The sequence below is a fragment of the Leptodactylus fuscus genome, chromosome 7 (assembly GCF_031893055.1).
Source record: "Leptodactylus fuscus isolate aLepFus1 chromosome 7, aLepFus1.hap2, whole genome shotgun sequence".
Lineage (NCBI taxonomy): Eukaryota > Metazoa > Chordata > Amphibia > Anura > Leptodactylidae > Leptodactylus > Leptodactylus fuscus.
The window spans coordinates 10955308-10979185 of NC_134271.1; the positions used below are offsets into that span (position 1 = coordinate 10955308).

A 23878-nucleotide genomic window follows, 5' to 3' on the forward strand; every position below is an offset into this window, starting at 1 on the left:
GGCTTCATAAGCCTGCTGCAACCTCCACTCTCTGCCACATGGTCACTGTATGGCTTCATAAGCCTGCTGCAACCTCCACTCTCTGCCACTGGGTCACTGTATGTCTTCATAAGCCTTCTGCAACCTCCACACTCTGCCACTGGGTCACTGTATGGCCTCATACAGCTTCTGCAACCTCCACATTCTGCCACTGGGTCACTGTATGGCTTCATAAGCCTGCTGCAACCTCCACTCTCTGCCACTGGGTGACTGTATGGCTTCATAAGGCTGCTGCAACCTCCACTCTCTACCACTGGGTCACTGTATGGCTTCATAAGGCTGCTGCAACCTCCACTCTCTGCAACTGGGTCACTGTATGGCTTCATAAGCCTGCTGCAACCTTCACTCTCTGCCACTGGGTCACTGTATGTCTTCATAAGCCTGCTGCAACCTCCATATTCTGCCACTGGGTCACTGTATGTCTTCATAAGCCTTCTGCAACCTCCACATTCTGCCAATGGGTCACTGTATGGCTTCATAAGGCTGCTGCAACCTCCACTCTCTGCCACTGGGTCACTGTATGGCTTCATACGCCTGCTGCAAACTCCACTCTTTGCCACTGGGTCACTGTATAGCTTCATAAGGCTGCTGCAACCTCCACTCTCTGCCACTGGGTCACTGTATGGCTTCATAAGGCTGCTGCAACCTTCACTCTCTGCCACTGGGTCACTGTATGGCTTCATAAGGCTGCTGCAACCTCCACACTCTGCCACTGGGTCACTGTATGGCCTCATACGGCTGATGCAACCTCCACATTCTGTCACTGGGTCATTGTATGTCTTCATAAGCCTGCTGCAACCTCCACTCTCTGCCACTGGGTCACTGTATGGCTTCATAAGCTTGCTGCAACCTCCACTCTCTGCCACTAGGTCACTGTATGGCTTCATAAGCCTGCTGCAACCTCCACTCTCTGCCACTAGGTCACTGTATGGCTTCATAAGGCTGCTGCAACCTCCACACTCTGCCACTGGGTCACTGTATGGCTTCATAAGGCTGCTGCAACCTCCACTCTGTGCCACTGGGTCACTGTATGGTCTCATACGGCTGCTGCAACCTCCACATTCTGCCACTGGGTCACTGCATGGCTTCATAAGCCTGCTGCAACCTCCACTCTCTGCCACTGGGTCACTGTATGTCTTCATAAGCCTTCTGCAACCTCCACACTCTGCCACTGGGTCACTGTATGGTCTCATACGACTGCTGCAACCTCCACATTCTGCCACTGGGTCACTGTATGGCCTCATACGGCTGCTGCAACCTCCACATTCTGCCACTGGGTCATTGTATGGCTTCATAAGCCTGCTGCAACCTCCACTCTCTGCCACTGAGTCACTGTATGTCTTCATAAGGCTGCTGCAACCTCCACACTCTGCCACTGGGTCACTGTATGTCTTCATAAGCCTTCTGCAACCTCCACACTCTACCACTGGGTCACTGTATGGCCTCCTCATGCTACTTTCACCTCGATACTCTGCCACTAGGTCACTGTATGGCCTCCTAAGGCTGCTGCAACCTCCACATTATATGACCTTGCCGCTCTGTGGCCTCCTCATGCTGCTGCGACCTCAACACTTTGTCACAATGTCAGAATGACACCCTCTCCAATCTGTCTTGGAGGTTCTACTTGTATAAGCATATACTAGAACAGGTTCTGTAGACATCTGTGTGGAATCAGTAGATGAGGGTGTCAAAGGAGTGCGCTGTTTGACACTAGAGTAGGATCTTGAGCCTCCGTACAGTTGTTTATACCTGGTACTCACATCGACGTGTAAGGCTGAGTTCAAACTTGAGTTATTTGGTCAGTTTTGGCCCCGTAACTGGTCAAATAAATGAGGCCTGCAGCAATTCTAAGAGCAAAGTCTGCCATGTATGTGTCATACTCACTCACATAATATTGTCACCTGAAGAGGAGGTGGCTTGGACAGGAATGACAATGGGAAAGTAATATATTGGTCACTACCTGTCAGTTCAAAAGTAAAAAAATGTCACATCTGGCATACAACTTTTCCTATGCTGACAAACAGATTAAATTTTAAGACAGCATAATAGTGAGCGCAGCTCTGGAGTATAATACAGGATAAGTAATGTAATGTATGTACACAGTGACTGTACCAGCAGAATAGTGAGCGCAGCTCTGGAGTATAATACAGGATAAGTAATGTAATGTATGTACACAGTGACTGCACCAGCAGAATAGTGAGCACAGCTCTGGAGTATAATACAGGATAAGTAATGTAATGTATGTACACAGTGACTGTACCAGCAGAATAGTGAACGCAGCTCTGGAGTATAATACAGGATAAGTAATGTACTGTATGTACACAGTGACTGTACCAGCTGAATAGTGAGTGCAGCTCTGGAGTATAATACAGGATAAGTAATGTAATGTATGTACACAGTGACTGCACTAGCAGAATAGTGAGCGCAGCTCTGGAGTATAATACAGGATAAGTAATGTAATGTATGTACACAGTGACTGCACTAGCAGAATAGTGAGCGCAGCTCTGGAGTATAATACAGGATAAGTAATGTAATGTATGTACACAGTGACTGTAGCAGCAGAATAGTGAGTGCAGCTCTGGAGTATAATACAGGATAAGTAATGTAATGTATGTACACAGTGACTGCACCAGCAGAATAGTGAGTGCAGCTCTGGAGTATAATACAGGATAAGTAATGTAATGTATGTACACAGTGACTGTACCAGCAGAATAGTGAGCGCAGCTCTGGGGTAAAATACAGGATAAGTAATGTAATGTATGTACACAGTGACTGCACCAGCGGAATAGTGAGCGCAGCTCTGGAGTATAATACAGGATAAGTAATGTAATGTATGTACACAGTGACTGTACCAGCAGAATAGTGAGCGCAGCTCTGGAGTATAATACAGGATAAGTAATGTAATGTATGTACACAGTGACTGTAGCAGCAGAATAGTGAGTGCAGCTCTGGAGTATAATACAGGATAAGTAATGTAATGTATGTACACAGTGACTGCACCAGCAGAATAGTGAGTGCAGCTCTGGAGTATAATACAGGATAAGTAATGTAATGTATGTACACAGTGACTGCACCAGCAGAATAGTTAGCACAGCTCTGGAGTATAATACAGGATAAGTAATGTAATGTATGTACACAGTGACTGTACCAGCAGAATAGTGAGCGCAGCTCTGGGGTAAAATACAGGATAAGTAATGTAATGTATGTACACAGTGACTGCACCAGCGGAATAGTGAGCGCAGCTCTGGAGTATAATACAGGATAAGTAATGTAATGTATGTACACAGTGACTGTACCAGAAGAATAGTGAGCGCAGCTCTGGAGTATAATACAGGATAAGTAATGTAATGTATGTACACAGTGACTGTACCAGCAGAATAGTGAGCGCAGCTCTGGAGTATAATACAGGATAAGTAATGTAATGTATGTACACAGTGACTGCACCAGCAGAATAGTGAGCGCAGCTCTGGAGTATAATACAGGATAAGTAATGTAATGTATGTACACAGTGACTGCACCAGCAGAATAGTGAGCGCAGCTCTGGAGTATAATACAGGATAAGTAATGTAATGTATGTACACAGTGACTGTACCAGCAGAATAGTGAGCGCAGCTCTGGAGTATAATACAGGATGTAACTCAGGATCAGTACAGGATAAGAAATGTATTATATTTACAAAGCAATAAATGGAAAGTTGAAAATGACTTTTCTTTTTTTCTATGAAGCTAAGTTTTGATAAGTGAAGAATAAATTTACTGTCAGACACAGATGAGACCTGTGTGTAAATTTATGAGCCCTTGTATTCTAATAAGCAGGACTGTCTATATAAACTGGGTGGATTTGCTTAGTCTCACTGACACTAAGATGCTGCAGAAGTTGCTGCCTGTCATTTTTTTACTGAATGCTGAGAGTCCGGGGTTCTTCCTCCTTATTGTAGGATGTCTTACTTTATATGTAATAATATTATATTCATCTTCAAAAATACATTTTTCCTTGAAAACTCTGCTCTGCGTGTTATTCCTGTGTGTGACACCTTGTATATTCACACGTCAGACTCCAACTCCAGCCTGTAGGCTAAAGATTCAAGGAATGGTGCAAGAATATGAATATGTACAGGATGGCGACATTATGATTGGAGGAGTTGTCAGTGTCTTCAGTTTTACAGATTATAAGAAACCTCCCGCTGACTTGCTATGTTTTAAGTAAGTGTCAGAACATGATATCAGGCACCAGGAGATGAATCTGCTGGAGGGGACTGTCATTGATGACACTACCTGTTTTCCTAGACGTCTGTGGCGGTGTGTTGAGGTTTATTTACATGACACTGAGTTGTACGTATGATGTCTGTTTTTCCATTGGTCATGACACAAATGTTTTTAGAACTCATCAATGTCTTTAGGTCTATTCACATCTTTATGTCTGTGAAAAACAGTTGTGAGAAAGTGAAGGGTGTGGGAGGACAGGTATGATCCAGCCAGGCAGCTAAAGGGTGTTTGGTAAAGACTCACACCAGGGAGGTCAGCTGACTAATCAAGGTCTCTGTATACTCTGCAACATTGTAAGTTTTATCTTTAATTTCTTCTACAAGATCATGGAGGCGGATAATATTTTGTAATATAATATATCAGATATTTGCATTATAATCACTCAAACCCCTTATTTTACAGTCCACTCATTTATCACTACAAGAATCTATTGGCTTTATTTTACGCTGTGGATGAAATCAATAAATATCCTTGGATTCTACCGAACATGACCCTGGGATATCACATCTATGACTCGTGTGCAGATCCCAGGAAGGCAGTAAAGAGCATTATACAGATTCTATCTGGGCCGGGATATGCTGTCCCCAATTACTCCTGTACTAAGAACAAGGTTGTTGGATTTATTGGAGATCACTTCTCATCCACCACTTTCCCTATAGCTCAACTCCTGGGGATATATCCATACACACAGGTGAGTCACATGGTCATATTTCCTGTGATAAAGCTGCAATACATAGGCAGGGCGACCTGTTGCTTACTCCCTTCCCTTATTTCATGACTGTAAGGTGAAGCATACACTGAGTGGTTGTGTGAGCAGTATACAATAATTAGGGCATGAAGCAAACCAGAAACACAATGGACTGGATAACTGAGAGGAAGATCAACAGCATCTACCCCATGATCACTTTTTTTTAAATTTAAATTTTACTCAAATTTTCCATAACCCCATGATCACTTTTGGACGATGATCCCCCCTTTTTCATCTGGAAGGCTAGACAGTAGGCTCATGCATGTTGTGCCCCAATTTTTTCTTGAAATTATGTAAATAGTTACTCAGACAACCCAATGTTGATGTGGCGTGTGCTCCCATACAGGGATAATCCTTTCTATTTCAGAAGATATTCTAACTTCTTCAAATGGCAGCCAGGCCAAGTTGATAGTGTGCCCCAAATTTTTCTTGATAAAATTGTAAATTTTCCCTCTGCCAACATGATCTTGATGTGGCATGTGCTCCCATATAAGGATAACTGGCATGTGCTCCCATACAGGGATAATCCTTTCTATTTCAGAAGATATTTTAGCTTCTTCAACTGGCAGCCAGGCCAAGTTGATAGTGTGACCCAAATTTTTCTTGATAAAATTGTAAAATTGTAAATTTTCCCTATGCCAACACGATGTTGATGTGGCATGTGCTTCATACAGGGATAATCCTTTATATTTCAGAAGATTTTTTTAGATTCTTCAACTGGCAGCCAGGCCAAGCTGATAGTCTGCCCCAAATTGTTCTTGATAAAATTGTAACGATGTTGATGTGGCATGTGCTCCCATGCAGGGATGATTGGCAGGATAACCCAGGTTCCTTTCTGCTGTTCTCATGGTCATAGAATCCATTCCATTTCTTATTCTTGCTTTTTCAGCTATCAGGCTAGGCATGCTGATGTCTGTCACTCATTTTTTTTGTTTCAAATCTTGCAATTGTCACTCATGGGTGCTGCATCTGATCCCATAAAGGGACAATTTTTTCCTTCAAATTCTACAGTTGGCAGTGCCAGTCTGTTGGCATAATTAAGGGAAAATAAAGCACATAAGCCAACCATTGCTTCTTCCAATACCAAAGAAATATTGACGTGTCCCACTGACTTCTGCTCCCATAAAGTGACATTTTTGGAAGCTTTTTTCAACTAGCCATACTACCACTCATTTGTCTCCAAAATAAAAAGCCTGTAGCACTTACAAGTCATCAGAATGGTCTAATTCTGCTACATTACAATGAATCATAAAAAACCAATGAAAATGCAGAAACAAAAAATACCCCCCCCCCACCTTCACACCTTAATGGTCTCAATAATTTCCAGATTGTCGAATTATTATTATTATTATTATTATTATTATTTTATTATTATTATTTTTTTTTAATACAGATTAGTTATGGAGCGACAGACGTACTGTTCAATGACCGAGATCTGTTCCCATCAGTTTTCCGGACTCTCCCCGATGACTACACAACTTATTTGATCATATCTTATTTTCTGAGCCTCTTTGGATGGACATTGGTTGGAATCCTAGCCCCGGAGGATGACAATGGAGACAAAGAGATAAGAACGCTTACAAACTTCCTTACCGATCGTGAAATCTGTGTAGACTTTGCCTTGAAAAGTAGTAGGGAGAACTTTAAGGATGGAATTGAAAGAAGCTCTAGGAAGATAAAGAAGTCCTCTGCCCAGATTATTGTAATATGTGGACCGTATTCTTATACAATGCATTTTTTTATTTTTCGGCTTGGACATGTAATACATGACAGGACCTTAATCTTCAATCCCGCTTTCTCTCCAGAACTTTGCTATTTGAAAGGTAGTAATTCTTGGATATTCAATCTTAGTTTATCTTTTGCCCTTTCCCCAATAAAAAATCCAGACATGGAAAATTACTTCAAGAATTTCCACCTCTTAAAGAATCCTAAAGACTTAATATACAAAGAACTCGTGATGAGATTCTTTGGTTGTTCTTCTGGAATAGAGAAAAGTGATAAAACATATGAAGAACTGTATAAAACATCTCTTTCTAAGTGTGACGGAACAGAACCATTAGGCGATTATTTACTATTATTTTCTCAAGTAAACACTTTACAAATGTATCTCGCTGTCCAGTATTTGGCTGCTGCCTTACACAACATGGATGTGTCTCAAGGCTATCAATCTACAGACCAGATACATCGTAACAGACACAAGGTGAATCTATGGAGAGAATATTTCAAGAAATTTATTTAGAAAGTAGCTGAATAATTTAGATTATTAATAATAATAATAATAAAAATATTTTTTTTTATTTCTATAGCGCCAACATATTCCGCAGCGCTGTACAATTTGTAGGGTTCAAATACAGACAGAAAGATACATTATAAAGAAAGTCATTTCACACAATGGGACTGAGGGCCCTGCTCACAAGAGCTTACAATCTATGAGGTAGATGAGGTAGAGGGGGTGACACAAGAGGTAGCAGGGGCGGCATTGCTTATACAGAGGTCAGACAATGTTGTAATAGAGGTGACTGTCATTACACAAACATAAGACTGTATGAGCTGTCACTAGTGGTGTCCTGTAACATGTGGATGGAGCTTGGACCTAGAGAGTTAGCCTGAGATGACATCATATCATGTGGGGAAATGTGGGAGCGGGGACAGAGGAGGGTTAGATTTTGGGGATTCTAATTGTGGTACAGAAGGGTTTACATTAGGACATGTGATCGGCCTGTCTGATAAGATGCGTCTTTAGTTTACGTTTGAAACTGTAGAAATTGGGAGTTAATCTTATTGTCCGGGGTAGAGGATTCCAGAGAAGTGGTGCAGCTCGGGAGAAGTCTTGTATACGAGCGTGGGAGGTTCTGATAATAGAGGATGTAAGTGTTAGGTCATTGAGTGAACGGAGAAAAGGGGTTGGGCGGTAGACAGAGATGAGGGAGGAAATGTATGGAGGTGCGGCATTATGGAGAGCCTTGTGGAGGAGGGGGATAACTTTATATTGTATTCTACAATGAATAGGTAGCCAGTGTAGTGACTGGCACAGACCAGAGGCATCGCTGTAGCGTCTAGCCTGATAGATGAGCCTGGCCGCTGCATTCAGAATAGATTGTAGAGGGGAGAGTTTAGTGAGGGGAAGACCGATTAGTAAGGAGTTACAGTAGTCAAGGCGAGAATGAATCAGAGAGACAATATGTGTCTTTAGTGTATCTCTGGTAAGGAAATGTCGTATTCTGGTGATGTTTTTGAGGTGGAGGTGACATGAGTGTGCAAGTGATTCAACATGAGGGGTGAAGGAAAGATCTGTGTCAAACATGACCCCGAGGCAGCGGGCCTGCTGCTTAGGAGTTATAGTAAGGCCTGAGACTGCAATGGATATATCAGGGACAGATCTGTTAGATGGTGGAAACAGTAGTAGTTCAGTCTTAGAGAGATTTAGTTTCAGATAGAGCGAAGACACGATTGAAACCTTTTTTAGATGGTTCCCCAAAACCTCCCTCGAATGAATCCAGCCCAATCAATGAGAAACCCATGAAGAATGACTTGATCCAATGTAACTAGTAACTTGTATCTCGGTGGGATCTTTCATATAGTAACTAGTTTTATTCCATCCCATATTATAGTTAATGTAATCTTTGATTTTTTTTATGGAAGGTTCACAAATATATAGAAGACCTGGTGTGTCCAGATGAATCTGGGACAGAACGGGAATGTTTCACTGAGAGAGGAGATAAAGAGTCCGGCTACATCATTAATAATCCCATTATATTTGGAACTAAAATTGTGAGCTGGAATAGAGTGGGATCATACAATCTAACATTTATTGATGACGCGGACTTTTGGGTTCATGCACATGACATAGTATGGAAAAATGCTAAAAATGAAGTGAGTTCTTGGATTATTTCATGCTTTAAAGGGGCTCTATCATCAAAATTATGTCCTATGAGCTCCACATACGCCTGAATAGCCTTTAAAAATGCGACTCTATTCTGCAGTTTTTATTTGACTATTTACCTGTTGTACTTTTACGATTTTTTACATGACTTGGCATTTAATAACAAAACTAAACCTGAGCCAATGAGGATTCATGTCCACAGGAAAAGATATAGGAGAATATACCTAATATTTTGTAGAATAGGAATAGTTTGTATTGAAATCATCCTAAATGATCACTTGTCTCTCTCTCTCCAGACCCCCAGGTCTCAATGCTCAGAAAGCTGTTTACCCGGACAAAAGAAAGTGACATCTTCTAGTATACACATGTGCTGTTATGATTGTGCCCTATGTTCAGAGGGAGAAATATCAAATAAATCAGGTAGTTTTTAACAAATGTGTGTCTATTCTGTTACATGAATATTCCGTCTTTTATAATAGTAACATGTTCAAGAATGTTCCATGGACAGGTCTGCTTGTCTACCTCGGACAGAATGTTCTTCATATTATCTCTTATCATTCTTTCCATTTGAGTGTTTAAGACCAGATCAAAGATTTTGTACATAAAGCACAAGACACAAAATAATCAGCAAATGTAACTACAAGGAACGAGCAGATGTTAAACCTTCTTTCTCTTACAGATAGCAAAAACTGCATGAAATGTCCAGAAGACTCGTGGCCAAATGAGAACGGAACATTCTGCGTCTTGAAGGAGATGGAATATTTATCTTATGCTGAGGACATCTTATCAATAGCATTTTCATGTTTATCATCTTTCTTCTGTATTCTGACTATTCTAATTTTTGTACTTTTCTATTACAAACGTGACACCCCGATTGTGAGAGCGAATAACAAGAACCTGAGCTTTGTCCTCCTGGTCTCCATCATGCTGAGCTTCCTCTGTGTCTTCTTGTTCCTTGGCCGTCCTGTGGATATAACCTGCATGTTACGTCAGATCTCTGCTGGAATATTATTCTCAGTATCCATCTCTTCATTGTTGGCTAAGACCATCATGGTTTGCATTGCATTCAAAGCCACCAAGCCTGGAAGTGTGTGGAGAACATGGACTGGGGTAAAACTCCCTAATAGTGTGCTCCTGATCTGCTCCTCTGTCCAGGTTGTCCTCTGTATGAGTTGGGTGACCCTCTCTCCTCCCTTCCAGGAGCTGGACACACATTCTTATAAGGAGAAGACTGTAGTCCAGTGTAATGAAGGGTCAGATCTTTGGTTCTACTCTGTCCTGGGTTATATGGGGATTCTGGCCGCCATTAGTTTTATTATAGCTTTCTTAGTCAGGACATTACCGGACAGTTTTAATGAGGCCAAGTACATCACCTTCAGCATGCTGGTGTTCTGTAGTGTCTGGATAGCCATGATCCCGGCTTATCTCAGCACCAAAGGCAAATACATGGTGGCCGTGGAGATATTTGCCATATTGACCTCTAGTGCTGGACTGTTGGGCTGTATATTTGTTACTAAATGTTATATCATTCTATTTAAGCCTGAGCTTAATACAAGGAAACATTTACTAGAACTTAAGAATACCGTGTTACATCATTGATCCCAGCTTGTCTGAATGCTAAAAGCAAATACACGATGACCGTAGAGAATTGTACTATCTTGTGTAACCTATGGGATTAGTGATTTGTAGATTTACATTATTATAACTTACATAAATAAAATGAATACAAAGTTAAAAACACTGAAAACATTTCAAATGAAAAAATTATTGTTGTATTCTGGTGAAGGTTTTTTATTGCTGATGAGCGGCATGTAAAATGCAAAACTGTCAATGGCCTTAGTGGACTCTGGTATAGAACCAGTGAGGTAGGTGAGTGATGGCAGTGATGAGTCTCAGTGGTCACATCAACCACTAAACTTCTGGCATAGCAGTGGGGCACATTGTTAACCCTAAGGCCTTATTCACACATTGAAATTTGGCCGTGCGATGTTCATTTTTATGCCCATTTTTTTGGACAGTCATTGCAAGGTATTAAAAAAAAAAGAAAATTTATAGACACATTCATAGATCTAATTTTTTTAAAAAAAAGTTTTTTAGGTCCATAAAAAAAAAATAACATGCATTATATTCTCTCTACTGTCCAAACAGACTGAACATAAGTCAATGGGTGTGCTTTAAGTAAAAACATTAATATACAATTAAAAAATTTAAAACCCCCCAAAATTAAATATAGATTTATATAATATATTAATATTATATAAAAATTATAAAAGTATTAGGTGAGTATATGAAACAGCAAATAATAAAAAACCCATTATGTTATTGTTGTGTCTATAAAAGTCTGAATCATTAAAATGTTCTATTATTTATCCTGCCGGTGAAGTCATTGAAAATTAGACCAATAGAAAGAACACAAACTTATAAATATTACATATCGTTTTTTTAATAAATGATAACAGATTTCTATAGCTGTGATCGCACAGGCCCGCAGGATAAAACAGATCTGGCATTTTTACAAAAACAAATGGACACAATGTATCTTATACAATTTACATGCCTTAAAAATGGAACCCCAAAGTCTGATCAATTGCTTTGTCTTATATATATGTATATACTGCTAAAAAAAAACTAAAGGGAACCCTCCAATGACACCTCCTAGAGCTGAATGAATGAAATCTTCTCATTGAATACTTTGTTCTGTACAAAGTTGAATGTGATGACAACAAAATCACACACAAATCATCAATGGAAATCTTGGATTTGGAGTCATCCTCAAGATTAAAGTGGAAAAACCCACTACAGGCTGATCCAACTTTGATGTCATGTCCATAAAACATGTCAGTATGAGGCTCAGCAGTGTGTGTGGCCTCCATGTGCCTGTATGACCTCCCTACAATGCCTGGGCATGCTCCTGATGAGGTTGCTGATGGTCTCCTGAGGGATCTCCTCCCAGACCTGGACTAAAGCATCTGCCAACTCCTGGACAGTCTGTGGTGCAATGTGACTTGCTGGAGGCATTACCAGGAGGCAGGTCAGTACACCAGGAGATGTGGAGGGGGCCGTAGGATGGCAACAAACCGCTACCTCCGCCTTTGTGCAAGGAGGAACAGGAGGAGCACTGCCAGAGCACTGCAAAATGACCTCTAGCAGGCAACAAATGTGCATGTGTCTGCACAAATGGTTAGAAACCAACTGCATAAGGATGATATGAGGGCCCGATGTCCACAGATGGGGGTTGTGCTCAAGGGGTCTGAGGGAACCTTTTATTCATGATGTATAGTAGAGAACCCATAATGGGCATGAATTAGCTCCACTTATACTAGCGCAGAAGATTCAACAAACATCCTCTCTATAGGAATCTATGGACAAAATTCTGATATCAACCATGTTACCAAATGCATAAACTAAAACATCTGCACCAATTGTGGTGTAAACAGGCTCTTATATTATACACTAGGATTTCTAATGAAGATAATAACATCATTCTCATTTTCCATGCAGAATTTTAATTATACAAATTATACAAAGCATTACACTTGTCACTATATTAACTAGAATAAGACAAAACAATGTTTTTTGTTACCATAAAATTATTGCTTATTTTATTCTATAAATCTCATATCTATCTTTCTATCTATCTATCTATCTATCTATCTATCTATCTATCTATCTATCTATCTATCTAGTAAATGTTTTCTAGTATTAAGTTGAGGCTTAAATAGAATGATATAACATTTAGGGACAAATATACAGCCCAACAGTCCAGCATTAGAGGTCAGGATGGCAAATATCTCCACAGCCACCATGTATTTGCCTTTGGTGCTGAGATAAGCCGGGATCATGGCTATCCAGACACTACAGAACACCAGCATGCTGAAGGTGATGTACTTGGCCTCATTAAAACTGTCCGGTAATGTCCTGACTAAGAAAGCTATAATAAAACTAATGGCGGCCAGAATCCCCATATAACCCAGGACAGAGTAGAACCAAAGATCTGACCCTTCATTACACTGGACTACAGTCTTCTCCTTATAAGAATGTGTGTCCAGCTCCTGGAAGGGAGGAGAGAGGGTCACCCAACTCATACAGAGGACAACCTGGACAGAGGAGCAGATCAGGAGCACACTATTAGGGAGTTTTACCCCAGTCCATGTTCTCCACACACTTCCAGGCTTGGTGGCTTTGAATGCAATGCAAACCATGATGGTCTTGGCCAACAATGAAGAGATGGATACTGAGAGTAATATTCCAGCAGAGATCTGACGTAACATGCAGGTTATATCCACAGGACGACCAAGGAACAAGAAGACACAGAGGAAGCTCAGCATGATGGAGACCAGGAGGACAAAGCTCAGGTTCTTGTTATTCGCTCTCACAATCGGGGTGTCACGTTTTGAAACAAACATTGCAAAAATTAAAATGGTCAGAATACAGAAGAAAGACGATAAACAGGAAAAAGCGCTTGATAAGATGTCCTCAGTATAAGATAAATATTCCATCTCCTTCAAGACGCAGAATGTTCTGTTCTCATTTGGCCACGAGTCTTCTGGACATTTCATGCAGTTTTCGCTATCTGTAATATAAAGTCAATGTGAGATCTGCTCATTACTTTTATTATTATTATTTATTGTCATTATGTGGCTATGATTTAGTGTTCCAACCCTATGTGAGAAAATACAGTCTCTTGGTATTTTGCAATCTGTTAATAGGGTTAGGCAATCTGTTAATTAATAAAGATTAGATATTCTAATATGTCTTTGTTGCCCGGTGCAATACTCTTAGCGCTTTCTACAAAATACACATACACCTACAAGTCTAAGTGCTGACTTCTCAAGACTGATGCAATGGACGGTTTTGACACTAGGACCCCAAACCTCTGCTGCACTGTATGGAGGAGATGAGGAGGGGACTGGAAAAGAGACATATAGCGATAATAGAAACAGCATAGAGCAGTCTAGTTCAGCTGTTTCTGAAAATCCCAACCTGGTGGTCAAGACTTTGTCCCCTGTATTATTGCATCTCAGTTATGATGGATTAAAATGGGAATCAGCCTTTAAGTCCCCAATACATCCTCTACTATACACAAGATATACCGTATATACTCAAGTATATACCATATGCTGATCTAGTCCAGAATATTTTACGTGATGTATTACATTTACTGGCTGAAGACTAATGCACGGCACACCTGATATGTTAGATATTTCTCCTTCTGAACATGGGGCACAATCATAGCAGCACGATTGTATTCTAGACGTTGTTGCTTTTCTATGTCCAGGCGAACAGCTCGATGAGCATTGGGATTTTGGCACCTGTAAAAATAAGACGACTTTGACCATCTACGACCATCAAGTTCTACTTTCAGTTGCCTTGCCTGATGTGGTGAACTTCTTCTACCAAGTAACAAACCCTGCAGTCTCAGCTTTTTTGCCGCCTGAGGCGGATGACAGAAAGCCACCCCCCCGGGACGAGGGGGCGGAGTGGAGGGGGCAGGGCGGCGCGGAGGGGGCGGGGCGGGGCAGAGTGGAGGGGGTGGGGCGGACGGGGCGGCGTTAGCAGGCAGAGAGCAGGCAGGAAGAGGACCTGCTCTCTGCTAAGCATGAGGGGAGGCCGCTGGAGCAATGCTGCGTCCACAGGGCCTCCCCAATCCACCACTCGCTTCCCGTCCTGGGCTGCCGAGACGGTGACGCTAAGCCAGTCCAGGACAGCTTGCCCATTCCCCCCCAGCCCCCCAAAGTGTGGCATTGGCCCACCCCGTGCACCCCCCATACCCCTCCCACCTCCCCACGGCCCCCCCCATCTCCCCCCCACACCCCCCCATCCCCCCTATGCACCCCCTATGAACCCCCAAACGGACCCTTCAAAACCAAAATGTGATATAAACATTACAAGACATTACAAGATCTCACTTCTTTTACGTTGTTTTTCCATCTTATATCCTCTGTAGCAATCGAGAAGTTCAGATCCTCCATAGACCTCGGACTGTACGAGCCAACCACATGTAAATCCACATGCTCCTTCTTCTCTATTATGTCATTATAAATCACATAGGTGGGTTCTTTATCTCCTTTTTCGTTAAAACATTTTCGCTCTGAGCCGGATTGTGTTAAACACGTCATTGCTTTCATATAATGATGAACCTTTCATTACAGACGAAGACTATGTCAAACATGGAATATTCACAAGATTATATTCTCATTTTTTTTTATATATTTAAACTTTGATTCATCTTTAGAACTTAAAGAACGACTTTGCTGCAAATTTTTATTAACAAATGTCATTTCTTAATGAATGTGCATGCGGTGGATCATGATAGGATTTTGTTGTACAGTAGAGATGGGTGAATCAACTTGTACCGTGATCGTCTTGAATATTCGAAATTGTTAGGTTTTTTTAACGAAATTTAACAAATAGAGATGAGGGTTGATCCAATCTTGAGATTTCAGGATCGTTTTTAAAATCCGATTTCTGATCGTTTTCCATCCGAACCCGATCCCAATTCCGATCCTAGATTTTTTAATGATCGAAAATTGGATTTTAAAAACGATCCTATTCACTACATAGCATGGAGTCCAAAAATTGAACACTTCAATTTTTGGACTCCACGCTGTGTAGTGATTAAAAAGTCAGCCGGCTACTTAGCCCCCCCTTGCTGTCCACTTACCTGCACAGAACCGCTACCGCCTCCCCTCCCGGTGTGTACGCCACTTCCTGGAGCTCCGGGCTGTTTTTCTCTGTCTCCTTCCCTGTCATTCAGATGCTCACAGAGCGCCATGTGCACCCTCGCCTCCCTAGGCTAGTGTTACTGATGCTGGGAGTAGGCGGGGCTTGTTGAGGCTTAGGAGAGTGTGGGCGGGTACAGGGCGGGTAACTGCCCACACTCTCTTCTCCCAACATCTGTAACCTAGGGAGGCGGGTGCGCGTATGGCGATTTTCAGGCGTGTGAATGGAACAGGAGCCGACCAAGAACAACGGAGAGCGGCAGCAGTTCTATGCAGCTAAGTTGAGCGAGTGGGATCAGAATTCCGTTACTGATTTTTTTTTAGGCGGGATCGGAACCCAATCGCGATTGTGAAATTTACTCGATCGCCGATCGGGATCCGATCCTGATCGCTCAACCCCAATAGAGATTTGAATTGGGTAAACTAACATGCTTGTTGCATTATACTCTGTGGTGACACTTATTTTATATTATTTTTTTTAATTTTTTGCTACTTTCATACCATATACTATCATACATTTCTCTAGATTGACCTTATGTGTATGTTGATCAACGTGATAGTCTCTCCATTGGTCGCCATGAAAAGAGTTCATATTGTGTAAGACGTTAGCCAGTGACTGGACCGCCTGATACATTTGGAAAGTGTTTCCATGGGATAAAAAAAATAAAAAACTTTCCAGTTGTTCCGTTCCTGTACATTTGTGAAGGGATATTTTAAAAAATTTTGAAAACCATATATCCTTTTGTTGTTTCCCAGATAAACAACGAAATTTCATAATCCAGAAATCTTCGAGGATCATGTCTTTAGGGTTCTTTAAGGGATGGACATTTTTGAAGTAACTTTCCATGTCTGGAATTTTTCCTGCATTCAGGTCAAATAAAAAACTAAGACTGAATATCTGCTGGTAATTTTGCACATGTATAATGTGAGGAGAGAAGGTGGGATTAATGATCAGGGTCCTGTCATGTAAAACATGTTTAATGTCATGTAAAAAAGCCTTTATGACAGTAGAAAAACTTCCACATACTAAAATGATCCGGGCTGACGACTTCTTTATTTCCTCGCTGCTTCTATTGACATGTTCAACATAATCCACATAAAATTTAGTTTTTCTACTTTTTAGGACAAAGGCCACACAGATCTCATGACTGCCGAGAAGATCTGTCAGCAAGACTGTTTCTTTGTCTCCGGCCTCATCATCAGAGGCTAGGATTCCAACCCAGGTCCATCCGAAATATCTCAAAAAGTGACATATGACGGAATAAGTTGTGTAGTCGTTAGGGATGGTCCGGAAAAAAGATGGGAATAGAGATCTGTCACTTAGCAAGGTGTCTGTGGCCCCGTCACTAATCTGTGAAGAATAAGATCGTCAGGATTTGGTTAGGACCTAACTATTATATTATAATGGACTGTGTATGGAGTAGTAAGTTTGGACCAAAACTCACAAAAGGTCCTACTGTATATCTGTCTATTTTACAACCTGGACTCACTGAATCAAACGAATGGGTGAGTAGAGGCCTGTTACCACACATGGATTATTATTTTTATTGTTTATTTATGTGGCACCATTAATTCCATGGTGCTGTACATTGTTATATTAATTCCATGTTGCTGTACATTATTATATTAATTCAATGGTGCTCTGTACATTATTATATTAATTTCATGGTGTTGTACATTGTTATATTAATTCCATGATGTTGTACATTATTATATTAATTCCATGGTGCTGCACTTTATTATATTAATCCCATGGTGCTGTACATTATTATATTAATTCCATGGTGCTGTACATTATTATATTAATCCCATGGTGATGTACATTATTATATTAATTCCATGGTGCTGTACATTATTATATTATATTATTTACATTACATTACATTATTATATTAATTCCAGGGTGCTGTACATTATTATATTAATCACATGGTGCTGTATATTATTGTACTAATTCCATGATGTTGTAAATTATTATATTAATCACATGGTGCTGTACATTATTATAGTAATTCCATGGTGCTGTACATTATTATATTAATCCCATGGTGATGTACATTATTATATTAATGCCATGGTGCTCTGTACATTATTATATTAATCCCATGGTACTGGACATTATTATATTAATCCCATGGTGATGTACATTATTATATTAATTCCATGGTGCTCTGTACATTATTATATTAATCCCATGGTACTGGACATTATTATATTAATCCCATGGTGATGTAAATTATTATATTAAACCCATGGTGCTGTATATTATTATATTAAACCCATGGTACTGTACATTATTATATTAATTCCATGGTGCTGTACATTTTTATATTAATCACATGGTGCTGTACATTATTATATTAATCCCATGGTGCTGTACATTATTATATTAAACCAATGGTGCTGTACATTATTATATTAATTCCATGGTGCTGTACATTATTATATTAATCCCATAATGCTGTACATTATTATATTAATTCCACAGTGCTGTCTATTATATTAATCCCATGGTGCTGGACATTATTATATTATTCCCATGGTGCTCTGTACATTATTATATTAATCCCATGGTGTTGGACATTATTATATTAATTCCATGGTGCTCTGTACATTTAAGGGTTTACATACAGTATACAAAATATATAAACAAATATAATACTAACAATGACTGACTGGCACAGTGGGGTAGAGGGCCCTGCCCGCGAGGGCTTACAATCTACAAGGGAAGAGGGATAGAGACAGAAGATGAGGAGAGACTGTTTGGATAGTGGTGTTGTGACAGTAGTATTTTTGGACTGTAGGCCTTCATCAATAGCTGAGTCTTCAGGGCCGCCTTTAAGCCTGTATTGTGGGGGTCAGTCTTATGTGTCTTGAACTCTATCCACTGGGCATCGGGTAGCCAATGAAGGGATTGGCAGAGGGGAGCGGCCGATGAAGAATGAGGGGATGGGTGTATTAAGAGAGCTGCACAGTTTATCATCCATATGCCTCTCCTGCCTTTCAAATAAGGACCAATCATATGCAAGTGGTCGTAGGCATGTAGCCTAACCCTTGGAAACATTTGCCATACATGTACAATGGATGGACTCGGTTTCATATGTTGTCAGTGCAAGATATTTATGGCTAGCAGTCACCACCAGTAATAGCACCAAACATGGCAGCTTAACCACTTAGATGATGTGGTCAGGTGGAATCTAAGCTGCTACATTGTATGAAGTCTGCAATCTTTAAACTGATCCTTGTATGGGGCACTGAGAGGACGTCCCTGTTTATTACTTACTCCATCTACTTTTGGCCTTTGCTTATTTTACTCCAGAGTCTTAAGAGGAGAATCTGGAGAATAATAAAATAGCAAAACTAATGGGTGAACCTTGCAAATAGTCATGAAACAAATAGTGCAAGGTTTGCTAATCTCCACTCATTGGTGATAGGTTAGGAATATCGAAACTGCTGTTTGGAATAGTACTCGCTCATCTCTAGTTAGGATGTGACATATCTGATGGATAAATTCATGCGTAATCTTTAGGGTAACCACGATACAATTTGCACTAGTAGGACTCACCTGTGTGTATGGATATATCCGCAGGAGCTGAGCTATAGGTAAAGTGGTGGATGAGAAATGATCTCCAATAAATCCTACAACCTTCTTCTTAGTACAGGAGTAATTGGGGACAACATATCCAGGTCCAGATAGAATCTGTAAAATATTCTTTATTGCCTTCGAGGGATTTGCACACGAGTCATAGATGTGATATCCCAGGGTCATGTTCGGTAGAATAGATGGGTTTTTATTAATTTCATCAACAGAGTAAAATAAAGCCAATAGATTCTTGTAATAATAAATGAATGGACTGTAAAACAAGGGGTTTGAGTGATTAGAATGCAAACACAGAACACATTGAAATTCACAATCTGCAGATGGGTTTAACCTGTATTGTGGGTAACATCTGGGAGGGAATATAGAAGGGAGAATAATCACAGTATACAGCCAGCAGGCAGAGATGGTACTGGCTCTAGCTGTTCATGTGAAGCTGTATTGATAGGAATGCACCGAGGGAGATAAAGCAGAAATCTAAAAATCAAGATGGAGTCTGATTAGAAAAGAAGAAGCTGAATAGAAAAACAAATGCAGAATGTAAAGGACAATGAAGTCCGGGAGGCATTGATGGAAAGTTACTGTATATTTTCAATAATTTGCAACTAAATCACTCCGCATTTAGATGGGAAATGTCTCCCTTTTATTTGAAATTGTGAATGGAAGGATCATGAGATATTACATACGATTCACAAAGATGCTGTCTCTACCTTATTATTTCCTTTATACCTAACCTCTGTATCCTCCAACTCTAGTTAAGACAAACATCTTGATCGTATCATATACTCCTCTATACATCTCAACTACTTTTCCAGATGATATACTGACCTGACCTAATGTAGGTGATGTAAAGAATGATACAAATGTTGCACTGAATTTTCCTTGATCCATTTATTTTTCTCTTCCTTCTTTGGTGAATAGGTATTGCTTTGAGAGGAACAAAAAATTGCCCTTCCATTTGGGAATCTCCTGCATTGGGATGTGTTCGGAGACTTGTCTTCAAAAGTCCCAGTCGTTGCCCTGGACTTTTAGTCCTATAGAATGGACGTAGGATGAAGGAGTGACTTGTGCCTGGACGATGGTTCACTACATTCTGAATAGACAGCTTTCCCTAAGGAAGATACTGGAGGTATACTGGGATCCAATGGAATGGAGCCCAAGAAAATCCTGATCAGGCTCACACCATCTTCAGACAACACTCAAGTGGATAGGGATAGTAGTGTTTATTGATTAAGTGTATGATACAGCATACAATTCTGCTCCAATATTTGAGATCTGATGAAGAGGTTGTGTTTGTATCTAAGCATTAAAACCTCGAAATGCCTAATCAATAAACACTACTATCCCTATCCACTTGAGTGTTTTCTGAAGATGGTGTGAGCACCATTGTGATTTTCTTGGGTTCCATTCCATTGGATCCCAACATACCTCCAGTATTCTCTGGTTAATGGAAATCTGTGAGACTAGAACAAATCTTGGGCTCCTTTCAGTTGACATTCTGCAAACCAACCCCACTAATAATCTAATACTCTACATACATGCATTTCTAGTAACCATATACAGTATGATCTGAGACTTACAAGAGACACATCATGACCTCCAAGACTTTACCATCCATTGTATGATTTATAGAACTTGCATAACTGTTGACACTGACAACTCCTCCGATCATGATATCTCCATCCTGGACATATTCATAGTCCTCAAACACCGTCTGAATCTGGAGCCTACAGGCGGTTGACGGAGTCTGGTGCGTGGATAGACAATGTGTCACACACAGGAATGAAATGCATAATAAAGTCTTCAACAGTAAAAAAGTTAACAGTTGTGATAGGTAGAAAGTAATACATCTCATAGTAAGGAGGGAGATCCCCGGGCTCTCAGCTGTCAGTAATAGGACAAAAGCCAGTAACTTCTGCAGCATCGTAGGATGAATGCAACCTGACTGAACGCTCCCAGTTTATATAGACAGTTCTGCTTACTGTGTATTCTAAATTTGCACACAGGTCCCAAATCTTATTGCTAAAACTATCTCTAAATGTATTCTGCACTTATTAGATTTGAGATTATCAAAATATAGAAATAAAAGAAGAAGTTCTTTAACACTTGCAGAGACGTAACTACAGTCTATGGAAAAGATTATGTGGACACATGCGTTGCTATTGTTTTACAGCCTCGTATAACCCATGTATGCACAATGTCAAGAGTCAGCTGCTGTAGTGTAAAGCACCTTGTCCTTAGACAGTCAATCAGTCTGCTCTGTGGAGTGATGGTCAAACAGACTTCACTGGTTGGCTATCTGATGTTGAGGTTCTGGTTTCGACCAATGCCCAGAGAATGCAACCTATGGGCATGGACAAGGCGTAATGTAACATTTTATAATAAGATAAATGCTTGGGTTGTTCATCAAGATTTGGCTTTTTATTTCCAATGAAAGACAATGTTACTGATATGACCTACACAATTGTCTTGTCTAATTCACTCACTACCCTAATCCCCTCTTCTACATCCACTCTAGTTTAACTATATCTCTCCTATACGGCTGCCCAACATTAAGCACAATATGTGGGTTGACCAGTATAGCGGCAAATCTATGTCCTTGTTGTGAACATCTATTCCTCTCCGTATTCATACTATGATATCATTTAGCTTAGCAGAAGCTGTCTGGCATTGGTTGCTAACATTATATTTGCTGACCAGCAATATCTCCAAATCTTTTTCAGCATTAGTCGGACGCAGTGTTTTATCATTTAACACATAATCAGAACACTTATTTCCATGGCCCAGACGCAAAACTTTACAGTTATTCATATTAATATTCTTTTGCCTTTTCCCTGAGCTTCCCCAAGCTTCCAACTAACCCGAATCCCTCTGTAATATTATGTGATCCTCCATAGTAGTGATTACTTTACAGCCTCTTCATGCTGCTGCCACCTCCTTACTCTGCCACTGGTTCACAGTATGGCCTCCTAAGGCTGTTGTTATCTCCATATTATATCAACTTGCCACTCTGTGGCCTACTCATGCTGCTGCCACCTCTGCATTCTGCCACTGGGTCACTGTATAGGATAAGGCTGCTTCAACCTCCACACACTGCCATTGGGTCATTGTATGGCCTCATAAAGCTCCTGAAACCTCCACACTTTGTCACTGTTCACTATATAGCCTCAAAAGGCAGCTGCCACCACCACACTTTGCCAATGGGTCACTGTATGGCCTTGTCACGTTGCTGCCACCTCCCCACTCTGTCAATGGGTCATTATTGACCCATTGATGCTACAAGGATGCTACAATCTCCAGACTCTGCCACTGGGTGACTGTATGACATCCTCACACTACTGACCCCTCCCCACTCTGCTACTGGGTGACTGTATGGCATCCTCATTTTGCTGCATCCTCTTCATTCTGCCACTGGGTCACTGTATGCCTCTTAAGGCTGTTGCATCCTCCACATTATATCACCTTACCACTCTGTGGCCTACTCACGATGTTGCCACCTTTGCACTCAGCCAATGGGTGACTGTATGGGCTCCTCATGCAGCTGCCATCTACTTACTCTGTCAATGGGTCATTATATGGCCTCCTCACGCTGCTGTCACCTTTACACTCTGCCACTAAGTCACTTTACGGTTTCCTAAGGCTGATGCAACCTCCACACTCTGTAACTGGGTCACTGTATGGCCTCCTCACACTTCTGCTGCTTCTCCACTCTACCACTGGGTCACTGTATGGCCTCGTAAGGCTGCTGAAATTTCCACAATCTGCCACTGGGTCATTGTATAGCCTCTTCCCCCTACTGCCCCCTCCTCACTCTGCCACTGGGTGACTGTATGGCCTCCTCACGCTGCTGCAACCTCTTCACTCTGTCACTGGATCACTGTATGGCCTCCTCACGCTGCTGCAACCTCCTCACTCTGTCACTGGGTCACTGTATGGTCTCCTAAAGCTGTTGTTAATTCCACATTATATTACCTTGCGACTCTGTGCCCTACTCACGCTGCTGCAACCTCTACACTCTGCCACTGGGTGACTGTATGGGATCCTCACATTGCTGCTACCTCCTCACTCTGCCACTGGGTCACTCTATGGCCTCATAAGGCTGCTCTCACCTCCACACTTTACCACTGAGTCACTGTTTGGCCTCATAAGGCTGCTGCCACCCCAACACTCTGCCACTGGGACACTCTATGGTCTCCTAAGGCTGCTGAATCCTCCAAATTCTGCCACTTGGCATTGCATGGCCATCTAAGGCTACTATAATCTGCACACTTTACCACTGAGTCACTGTATGGCCTCCTCACACTTTCCAAAGCATTGCAAAGTTCTTAACACATAAATGTAGTCAAGACAGATTTGGAAAATGAAGCTTTGTTCTAAAAGCCAAGTTGTGCTGTAGCAGAAATTGTTTAATATAGAGATGAATTAATTTACCAACAAACACAAGAGACCTAAGTATAAATGTAGGACACAATGTATTACAGTTAGCAGGGCTGTCTATAAAATGGGGATACATTTGTGCTGGCAGCATTGACACAAAGATGCTTCCACAGTTACTGCCTGTCAATATATTACTGAATTTTGAGTGGGCAGGATTGTTCTCCGTCATTGTAAGATCTCATGTTA

At 41.0% G+C, this 23878-nt stretch overlaps 2 protein-coding genes across 2 annotated transcripts; one reads left to right on the top strand and one right to left on the bottom strand.

Annotated features, from left to right (window-relative positions):
• Positions 1-4167: 4167 nt before the first annotated feature.
• LOC142214408 (vomeronasal type-2 receptor 26-like) lies at positions 4168-10534 on the top strand. Its single transcript, XM_075283355.1, has 7 exons — positions 4168-4241; positions 4707-4995; positions 6446-6768; positions 6904-7252; positions 8695-8925; positions 9232-9355; positions 9615-10534. Exons 1-7 carry the CDS (start codon positions 4168-4170, stop codon positions 10532-10534), a joined length of 2310 nt encoding a protein of 769 aa, XP_075139456.1.
• Positions 10535-12609: 2075 nt separating this feature from the next.
• Positions 12610-23861, bottom strand: LOC142214409 (vomeronasal type-2 receptor 26-like). The gene is made up of 7 exons (XM_075283356.1): positions 23767-23861; positions 20836-20982; positions 19223-19511; positions 16685-17008; positions 14845-15075; positions 14124-14247; positions 12610-13508 (listed from the first exon to the last, which is right to left on the bottom strand). The coding sequence occupies exons 1-7, from the start codon at positions 23859-23861 to the stop codon at positions 12610-12612; spliced, it is 2109 nt and encodes a 702-aa protein (XP_075139457.1).
• Between the last annotated feature and the right edge of the window lie 17 nt (positions 23862-23878).